This window comes from Hakea prostrata, chromosome 8 (genome assembly GCF_041222555.1).
Source record: "Hakea prostrata isolate BN-2017 chromosome 8, UWA_Hpros_2, whole genome shotgun sequence".
Classification (NCBI taxonomy): Eukaryota; Viridiplantae; Streptophyta; class Magnoliopsida; order Proteales; family Proteaceae; genus Hakea; species Hakea prostrata.
The window spans coordinates 18343011-18353310 of record NC_142607.1 but is presented as its reverse complement, the minus strand read 5'-3'; the positions used below and the strand labels follow the sequence as shown (position 1 = coordinate 18353310).

Sequence of the window (10300 nt, the reverse complement as noted above, 5' to 3'; positions counted from 1 at the left end):
ATCTACCAGAAAAAAGCTTGACCCGGTGTTTCAACCAGAAGAAACGCTTGACTCGGTCGATGAGTGAACGGTGAACGGTGAACGGTGAACCCTTCTCTCTCTCAATTTTGAACCGTTCCGTTATCCACTGCGGGTAAAATCCACGCTAACCTTATCTCTCCAAATGAAATTCCAAAATTGCCCTCATTCGATCTGACCGTTGCTTTTGGTGTTTCTCCTTACTCCATGGAGAAAAAAGAATATAAATGTTGTAAATGAGAGAAAGAGAAGGACACTTTTTACCTTAGTTTGAGCAGCGGAGTAGAAAGGGATTAAATTGGTATTTCGCCTGCGAAAGGATCTACGTACGTGGCAAACGGTACCTTTTATTTTCTTCAGCCGAAGAACTTAGTGGAAAGGCAGACCTGACCTTCTGAATCTGATGCTCTCTCTCTCTCTTCTTGTGGAGCTTCTTTAATGAGGAAACTCGCCATTACTTGATCTGCATTTAAGCGTGCACCTCGGCTTTTGCGTCTGCTTAAGCGATTCGATCGATTTTTTCTTCGATTTTCAACTGTAGGAACGACGAAGATGTTAGACGGATTGCTCGGCCGAAGCTTCACCTCGAAATGGTTAGTTCGAACTCGAGTTCAAACCAGCGCTTCTAGATCTATTTCTGTTCTTCCTTTGCTAATTTCTTTCCTTTTTTTTCTCTGTAGTAAATCGACGATCAAGCTTGTAATTTCGCGAATAGATATAATTCGGCGGAAGAGGAACTCAATGCAGAAGTTTCTTAAGAAAGATATTGCAGATCTGCTTGCGAATGGCCTCGAAATTAATGCCTATGGCAGAGTAACCTCCAATCTTTCTTTCTTACATTTTTGAAAAATTTTGTTTTCTGTATATTTTTCCTTTTCCTTCCCCGAACTTGTATGCGTGGATGCTCTTTAGCTTATAAGAGAATCAATAGCAGTCAAAGATTTTTGTATATTTTTCCCCTTTTTTTTTTTTGGTAAATTGATGCTTATTAGCTAATGAGGGAATAATTTGAATTCGGAATGCATAAATTATGCATGTCAGAGAAACAGAGTATCAGTCTGTGCTAATGTTTGTTTGTTCTTGGTCCCGACATTATTTAAGTTCCTAGCTTCTACTTTTTTTTTTGTTTTTTTGTTTCAAGTTTCTTCTCTTTGAGGCTTTAGATTGAATCGTGAGAAGAAAGGACGTACTGACATGTTGTCTTGTCTCCCTCTCGGAGAAATTACCCTTCATGTTTCGTTGCTGTTCTATATTTAAAAAGAGAAGAAATTGTATATGAATCCTCTTAAAATGCAGTGTTTAGTGTAAGTAGATGGTCCTTCAATTTTCGGACCATATCTTCTTCCTTGGGATCTAGATACACATAAACTTCTTGGTTTTTGTTCATATGCCAGCGCGTGGAGATATTTGGTGTAGCTTGATAGTTCATTTTGTTCACGAAATTCTCACTTTTTCTGAATTTCCATGGGGTCCGGTAGGCAGCTTTGGTTCTTGAATGTTTAGCCTCTTCTTTTCAACTGGTCTTCTGCATGTGTTGCATAGCTTAAATCCTCAAGGTGTTCTGTTGGGAATTAGAAAGAGTAGTTCCTGTATGTGGTCCAAATGCAATGGTGATTGGTGTTTGAAGCTGTAAGACAAAGTGAATATATATTTCTTTTGTAGCAATAAGCCTCTACAAGTTATGCTTGTCCAATAAATGTTTTCATGCATCAGTGAACCTCAAGAGTTAATTTGTTCAGAGCTAATTTGCCAAATCTTTTCCCTTGCTATGTACCTATGTGTTGATTCTCTGGATCCTTGCTTGTTCGTTGACTAGTTGTGAGTGTTGATGTACAATCACTATTTATTATTGGACAATAAGACTTCTGTCACAAATGAACCTGTGGGATAGTGGTGTGATGTATTATCTAAGAACAATGCAGGCTTTAGGGGTTTAAAACTTAGTTTATGAATATGTGTTGACAGTATGTTGCAGTTGTTGAAGTTAATCTTATTGAATTTTTCCAAATCATTGTTCAGCTTATTAACTGCTTTGGACTGATGATTGCCAAGTGCCAACTATTCGATGATATCAAACTAAAATAGGTTCTCCACCCCCCACCCCCCCAACCTTTTTTTTCTTCTTTCTTTTTCTGTGGGGTTAGGTTGTTTTTCCTCATGTTTGAGAGACTGGGTGGCTGGGTTTGACCTGTTTAATTGGGCAGCTTTGTACTATGTTCAGTTGGTACGTATATAAGGATAAATTTGTTGTGTTAGGGACTTTTTGATGTTAAAATATATGTACCAACCTGAACTGAATAATTTTGTTTTTATAATATGTTCCACTCAACATAACTAATTCATATGTAATCTTTTCCTGTGTAAATGTTCATATGTGAGTTGGTGGCAAATTTGGGATTATCAGTATCTTTACGAGGTTAGATATCAGCTCCGTTGTGGGCCCCTAGCTCCAAGTGGTTCTTCAAATACCAAGTTCTGAAGCTAAATCTGCTGAATTTTGAAACTTAAAAGCATGCTTGTGTCATTGACTTCAATGTACCCTCCTCAAAGTTAGTTATAGGAGGCAGTGTGCTTCCCTTACATGTTTTTATTCATCTTCTTCATGCTTATCGTGAGGAATTAATGTTCCATTAATTAGCTGTTTTCTTACTTGTGAATTTTTCCATCTCAGTAGTTCTTTCCAGTTTTCAGCTCATTTAGTAATTGGGCAGTTGATATTAGAGTTGATGATGGGAACGAAATACTTTTCCTTCCTACTTAGGTCCATATTACTTACTGAAGATTTGGTTGTTGAGTACATCATGATAAGCTTCATCTGGCTCAACACAGCGTGCTTTCTCAGCCTCCACTTCTGGTAGGGTGGACGTAAGGTCCACTATATGGAATTGTCTTCATTTATTGTCAGCATCCAATTCCTATGTGGTGCATCTATTTGTTTCTGATGATTAATATGGAATCATTGTGGGCCAGTGGTTGGTCCCTCCAGTTCTGAGTTAATAGATATGGATATGATGGGATGGTTAAACATGTTTATTTTCTCCAATGACATGTATCTATTATATGAAGTCAACTTTATTTTTTTCTTTACTTAGCCTCTCCTAAGTACTTGATCTTTTTCCTTCTTGAAAATGTACCTTCTATCTCTGATGTTTAACTGATCAATTTATTTTCATTTTGCTGGATTGTGAAACAGGCTGAAGGACTTCTTGTTGAACTGAACCTTTCATCCTGCTATGATTTAGTGGAGCAGTTTTGTCGTTATATTTTGAAGCAGATTCCGGTCATGCAAAAACAAAGGTATATCCGTTGGACCTTCCTGGGTAATTTAGCTATTCAGTGCAGTACTCTCTGGAATTATTTGTTGGTCAACTTTCCGGCTTAATTATTGATATTGGAGCATCTAGGATCCTGGGGCCATAGGGCCTCTTGATTGTCTTTTGGACCCTATTCATCACAGAGGTCACCTGTAATCAGGATCTCTTGATTTATTCTTTTATGATTTTCAGTACTTTTGTCACTTGCTGGTTTTAATTTACTTCATGTCCCATTGAGTTCTGATTTTTTTTTTAAAAATGGTTCAGTAATTCAATCAAAGCCGACTTCTGGCTAGTGCAACCTTATACCTATCTCTTCTAAACGAGGCATTGATTCCAAAATTTGCATCCCTGAACCAGTTTTTCTGGTCCTAATATCCTTATGGTTGCATGTCTAAGATCCTTAGTGGCTACGAGGAAAGAAATCACTTATTTTTTTGTTATCATATTGTGTATAATGTTGCTTTATTATCCTACATAATGATCTACTCTTTTGCATAACATGTGTGAAGATATGTGCCACTCATCCATCTTTTTCAAAATGACGGCATGCTTGGTTTAGTATGCCCCTAATCATACATCTGCTATATGCTGGAGCTATGAAACAAGAATAGAATAAGTGACTTTACATAGTCGTGCTGGCACAAAAATGATATTTCTCTTGGTAAAGTCGTTCTGTGGAGGTGGTCAACAGTTTGTATGATTTAAATCTTAAATTTTAAAATTGTGATATAAATAACACTCATGCCCCTGTATTTGTTCAAAATTTGGGACTGACTGGTTCATGTGTGAGACATTGATATAGTTGGAAGCATATCTAGTTGAAAGTGCTGTGAGCAGAATTTATTTTATATTCGTTTAGTTCATGCCCCATTGTTATCTTTACAGGGAATGCCCTGAAGAGTGCAGGGAAGCCATTGCATCTGTAATGTTTGCTGCTGCAAGATTTCCTAATTGCCCTGAATTAATTGAGCTTCGAGAATTATTTTCTGAGCGATATGGAAAATCCTTGGAATCTTTTGTGAATCAAGAGGTACCAAGTCATATTTAGTCTCAAATTCTCAATAGATCCTGCTTTTTTCATGAAAACTCCTCCATTCATAGGCTAAAAGGCCAAATTGTATTATGGTAGTTTGCCGAGAAAATGGCTGCAAAACCACCTACAAAGGAAAAGAAACTTCAGCTGATGCAAGACATTGCAAAAGACAACTCTATAAAGTGGGATTCCAAGGCTTACGAACAAAAGACGTCTAAACCTCCCGCCCCCAAACAGGTAACCTTTCATGCTTATATTTATTTGGGTTTAATATGTAAAACTCTCTCTAAAATGAGATGAAAACACATTAGATAAATAATGAAGGAGTTTGGATGCCCATCTGAAAAGGCAATGCTACATGTCATTTATACATTTCCTGTACCCATTTCCTTCACCTTTTTGAGGCTGGGTAATGGAAGGAAGAATTACTCTTCAAAAATGTGGCATACTTCCATATGTCATTTCAGGGACTTCATGCTAAATTCTGTTGCCACCTTTACAAACCTTTGTAGGACCAATCCAAGAAGCAGGGATCTTTTCATGGTGGTAATGATGGAAACAGGTTACACAAGGAGGATACCGTCCCAGAAGAAAAAACCCACCATCTTTCATCACAAGGAAGGAGGGAACTCAACTATGATGGGTACAAATCTCATAGCCAAATGGAAGATACTGTTCCAAAGAAAGATAACCAAACCATTTTTTCCAATGGAAGACAAGAACTCAGTGATGATTCATCACGAGGAAGGAGGGAACTCACCCATGATGTGTACAAATCTCATAGCCAAAGTGAAGATAATGTTCGAAAGAAAGATAACCAAGCCGTCTTATCCAATGGAAAACTGGAATTTAGTGATGATTCATCACGAGGAAGAAGGGAATTCATCCATGATGGGTACAGATTGCATAGCCACAGGGAAGATACTGTTCCAAAGAAGGATAACCAAGCCATCATATCCAATGGAAGACGGGAATTCTGTAATGATTTGCTACAAGGAAGAAGGGAACTCACCTATGATGAGTACAAATCACATAGTCACAGGACAGACACTGTTCCAAAGAAAGATAACCAAGGCATCTTACCCAGTGGAAGACGGGAATTGAGTGATGATGGGTGCAAACCTCACAATGGCAGAGGAGAGGCTGCTCTCAGAAGAGATCACCAGGATATTCCAACTCGAGAAAGACGAGAGCCGACTGACAATGGATATAGATTGCAGGAAGAAAGAGAAGATTCTATCTCAAAAAGGGTCAGCTATGATGTTTCGTCTCGTGGATGTCAGGAAATCACTGGTGACAAAAACTACCCATACAGCAACAGGGATGGGGATTATCTGTTGAGGAGAGAGCAACAGGATCGTTCATCTCATAGAAGACGGGAAGTTAGTGATGTGGGTTATAAACCAAAACGTGACAACATACATAGTTTGGCTAACAGGGAATGGGAGCACAGTAAAGATGCACGAAAACAATGTGATGGTGGAGAAGACACTTCCCTTGAAGGTTGCAATGGGGGTACCTCTACTCATGGCAGAGGGCTTGTTACTCCCAGTGTTCCAAGAAGACAGCAGGTTAAGATGGATGATATCAACGATCCCATTGCTATTGCTGGTGATAAGCAGTATGCTACAAAGAACAATTCATATTCAAGAAACAAATTTACTGAGGAAAACACAGAAAGCTCGAAGCCTTTCTGTAATAATGTTGTTCCTCCTCCTTATATCAAGCCAAGAGACACGAGGTATGGAGCCAATTCAGAAGCTCAACGGATCAGCTCTGACAATAATGAATTCTCTAGTGATCCTCGCTCAAGCAACAGAGATGTTGTGAGAAAGAAATCAGAGAGGGCAGAGAAAAGATTTGACCAATTTGACTACACTGCGAGGGTGAATGATTATGGGGATGAGAAAGATCGTCGTTGGAACGATTTGGTTGATGATGCAATGCCAGTGCCAAAGCCAAAGCCCAAATCAGTTAGAAGGAGACATCTAAAACCACCACCAGGTCATGATTTTGACCCTGAATGTGAAGAAGATGCAAAGAGAAATCCAAGTGTGAGCAAAGAAGGTGGAAGGAGGGGTCTCCAAACCTTATTTGATGGTGACTATGATTCAAAGTATGAAGAGGAAAAGATAGACAAACTTTTGCTACATTACAGTAAAAAGCCATCAACCTATGAACCTGGCAGGATTAGCAAGGGATCAAGAGCTCCTCATCCACATGACACTGCAGCTGATGCTAGCCAACGTCGACATCACAGAAGCAGAGATGAAGCACACATGGGTCATGCTCCTGCACGAGCTATTTCTCTTCCCCCAGAACCAACAGCCCCTGAGTTGCCCAGGGCCCCTGCTCGTGCCAGTTCCTTTCAGCCTGATGGACAAGCTGGTCATGTCCATCCTAAGCTGCCAGACTGCGATAATTTGGCAGCTCGTGTTGCGGCCCTTAGAGGGATGTAGAGGGTTCATGCTACTGTTATGAATTGGGATTAGTGTGCTGAAGATTTTCTATTTCATTGATGCCTTCTTGTAATTACACTTTTGGGGGGGGGGGGGGGTAAAAATCTGATTTGTGTCTCAGTATTTTTTTATATTTTTTTATGGGTAAAGCGAAAATTACGTACAGCACTCTTGGAATACAACAGGAACTTATAGTTGCTGTTGTACCTCTGATACAATCTCGTATCTGAAGCTTGGAGAAGAAGAAGAAGAAGAGTTAGGGAGGGTTGAGAACAGAATTTTGAAGACGGGGGTTTGGGGAGAAGAAGAAGCCAAAAGAGAGGGAGAGAGTTAAAGAGGTTGAGAAATAATTCTTCATTCCTTCAAACTGCCTTAGCTCATTACATTTATACGTCTTCCTCTTAAAGCCATTCTACCCCTACTGTTCCTAAACTATGAATCCCTTACAATTTACCCACCTATGACCCAAACCCTGGTCATAGAACAGACTCATAACAACCTCCCACAGAAAACACCAGAGAAAACACGACTCAATTCAAGACTACATAGCAGAGCAGGCCAAGGTGCATTAGAAAACAAAACATTTACTAGTCTCTGAGTCTCTGGGCTTAAGTCCAGCAAAACCGTTACTAGTAGTAAGGCCGGCCTCATGGATCAGCTTTGGAAACCCCATGAAAAACCCCATTCGCTACTATTGCTTCTTGTAAAGTTTCGAACTCTTCCTTGGCCACCTGTACATGTACACAACGTCCATGTTGGATTAAAAAAAACCCCCCCCCCCCCCCCCCGGGGGCCCCCCCCCCCCCGTAAAGTGGTTAGAAGGTCCAACCTGTAACTCTGGCGTCAACTGAGATTGCTCAGGAGTTACAGCAGTAGGACTGGCATCTCACCCACCCAAAAAGATATATTCAGGGATGGCCATTAATTGCCACTATCAAAAAGGTTCTGGCTTGAGGATGTAATCATGGTGTGACCAAGAAATAGGTGTTTTCGTTGGCCCGATATTCTCTCACTTTTTCAAAAAGTCAGTCTCTCTCTGAACGAACATCTTTATAAATAAACTCTGCGGATCATAACCTAAGTAAGAGCCTCACGATTTCAACGATGGCTTCCTCAATCGCTCGCAGATTCACTTCTAAGCTTCTCAAACCCTGTCAATCGTCTTTCATTTCTTCTTTCCCCGCTTATTTCATCTCCCATGGCCCTAAGACCTGCACTTCTGGTCAATCCCGATTGATGAGTGTTCGCTTTTAGATTCCACTCCCACCTGATTAGAGAAACCCATAAACCATGATCTCAATTTCTTCAGATTTTACTCAAGTTCTGCATCTAAGTTCAACCCATCTCTCATTTGCAGGAAATCCTCACAAGCCCTAATACTAAATTGTTATTATAGGAGAAACCCATAAATCCTGGGCTCAGACTTTTTGTTGGAAATAAGACGTGGGCAGCAAGTATAAGACTATAGAATTCATGAAATAGAACTTACCTGGTTTGGTGAAACAGTCTTTTGTAGAAGTTGAATAAGAAATTGATAACACCACTATGCTATATATGTTGCAGAAAGATAATAAGAGCAACAAGAATTTGAACAGGATGAGTTGGAGCACATAGAATAATATTTTTCCTTAATGTATTTGAACGAACGCCTCCTATAATGCAGATTGAGTTTGACATTGGCATCCTCACCTTCAAGATACAATAACTCCTTAGTCCCAATAGTATGCACTCCAAAGAAATCTACTTGCAAAGAACGTCTGAAGATAGTACTCACAAACCCATCGACAAAACACACACTTCAACATAAAACAAGAGACTAATATTGATTCTTAAAATTGTTAGTCATAGGGATCAACTCCTCTCTTTATATAGAAGAGGAAGATTTACCGACAAAGGGTTATCTCTTTCATTCCCCAAGCATATTCCTCTCCAGACCTTTGTCTTTGGATGCTTTTAGTCTTGTTGAAAAAAAAAAAAAAAATGTTACGCCAAGGGGTTTTCCAAGACCCAAGGCCAGATTTCCCTTAAGTCTTGTTTGTTAGCCATTCAAACAAGGCTTTCCATAGAATACCAATTGGCTATTTAGGTATCTAATAGGGAATAACATCACCTCTAACATTTCATCATAAACAAATAACATATTTTGAATCTCATGATATAAAATAATTTTAAAATTCCAACATTTTTCTCTACCCCTTCCGATGATACGAACTCAAAGAAAACCGAGTACCCAAGTCAGAATTCTGATTTCAAGCACCAAGAAATCGAAGGCCCTATGGTAAATTGGTGGGTTTGATTTTGTAATTAAATTAGTAAACTTTAAACCCTTAGAATGTGACAAATGAACATTAATATTTACAAAGTAAACCCCAACATTTGATTCTCAACCTTTTGATATTCTTTTGATTATGTGGCATGATCATTGCCGTTGGTAGCTAGTAGCAGCTGCTACAAATAAAAATCCAACAAACAATCAGCTACATCAAACAAAAGCTTCCAAAAAATGCAAGGGGGAGAGGAAAGAAAAGGAGGAAGGTGGAAGCACTTCCTTTGCTGTTTGAGTTGCCAAACAATCTACCACAGAATTGCCTCCCGGAAGAGAGTGAGACCAAGAGATTGAAGAGAAGCTTAATGCTGTTGAATGAATGTCTTCAATTAGAGTCCAAATTTTCCATGGAGAAAGATTTGAAGATGTACTTTGAATCAAATACTTCAACCTTTTTAACAAAAGAGCAAATAACATGGACACCCCAAAATGGAGGCTTTAATACTGACACCCTACTTTTATGTTTGAAAAACACACGTCCTATTCCATTAGAATAGTTAGTTGTACAATCATAAAGACCATTATACCCTTATGTATAATAGAGTGAAAAGACTTCATCTACCCTTCTCTATTAGGCTTAGACTTATTCTCCATTATGCCCTAAGCTACATTAAAGAACTTCCCTCTTGTTCCTTTGGTATATTAACCTAATGCTTCATGCTACAGTCTCTCTCTCTCAAACTAATGTGAAATCAATCATAGTTGAAGAGAACAGAAGTGCCATTTTCACCCCAACAGCTTTATTTTTCAATTTTTTTCCCTTTCAAATCTTTAATGCTGAGAGCGAAGATCAAAGACTTGAAAATAGAGGAGATTGGTCTTGTAGAATAAAAAGAGAAAATGTTTCACAAATGCGAACGGTCATTTGATAGTTCGACACTTTGTATTTCGTCCACTTAGTTATCTTGTGTCGACCATTTGGATTTGTAAATATGATTGGCGATATTTTTTTAGCTTTGTTCCTATGCTTTGAGTGTTGAGTACTTCTCAGATCCAATTGTAGGTGCTCAAAAAAATTAGTTGTAGAAAATTTGTAACTCTAGGACCAAGTGAGTTTTTCTTCTTCTTCTTCCATGATTCTTTGTTTCAAGCTTTCACTTCTATTTGTAGACTAGTTTTGTTTTGCTATTCCTCAAATTTTGGCTTG

General features: G+C 38.9%; 1 protein-coding gene across 1 annotated transcript; it reads left to right on the top strand.

The window, feature by feature from the left end:
• Positions 1-362: 362 nt before the first annotated feature.
• Positions 363-6937, top strand: LOC149007359 (uncharacterized). The gene is made up of 6 exons (XM_089166022.1): positions 363-611; positions 699-831; positions 3212-3315; positions 4221-4365; positions 4465-4605; positions 4881-6937. The coding sequence occupies exons 1-6, from the start codon at positions 571-573 to the stop codon at positions 6825-6827; spliced, it is 2511 nt and encodes an 836-aa protein (XP_089022148.1). The 5' UTR covers positions 363-570; the 3' UTR covers positions 6828-6937.
• The last annotated feature ends 3363 nt before the right edge of the window (positions 6938-10300 follow it).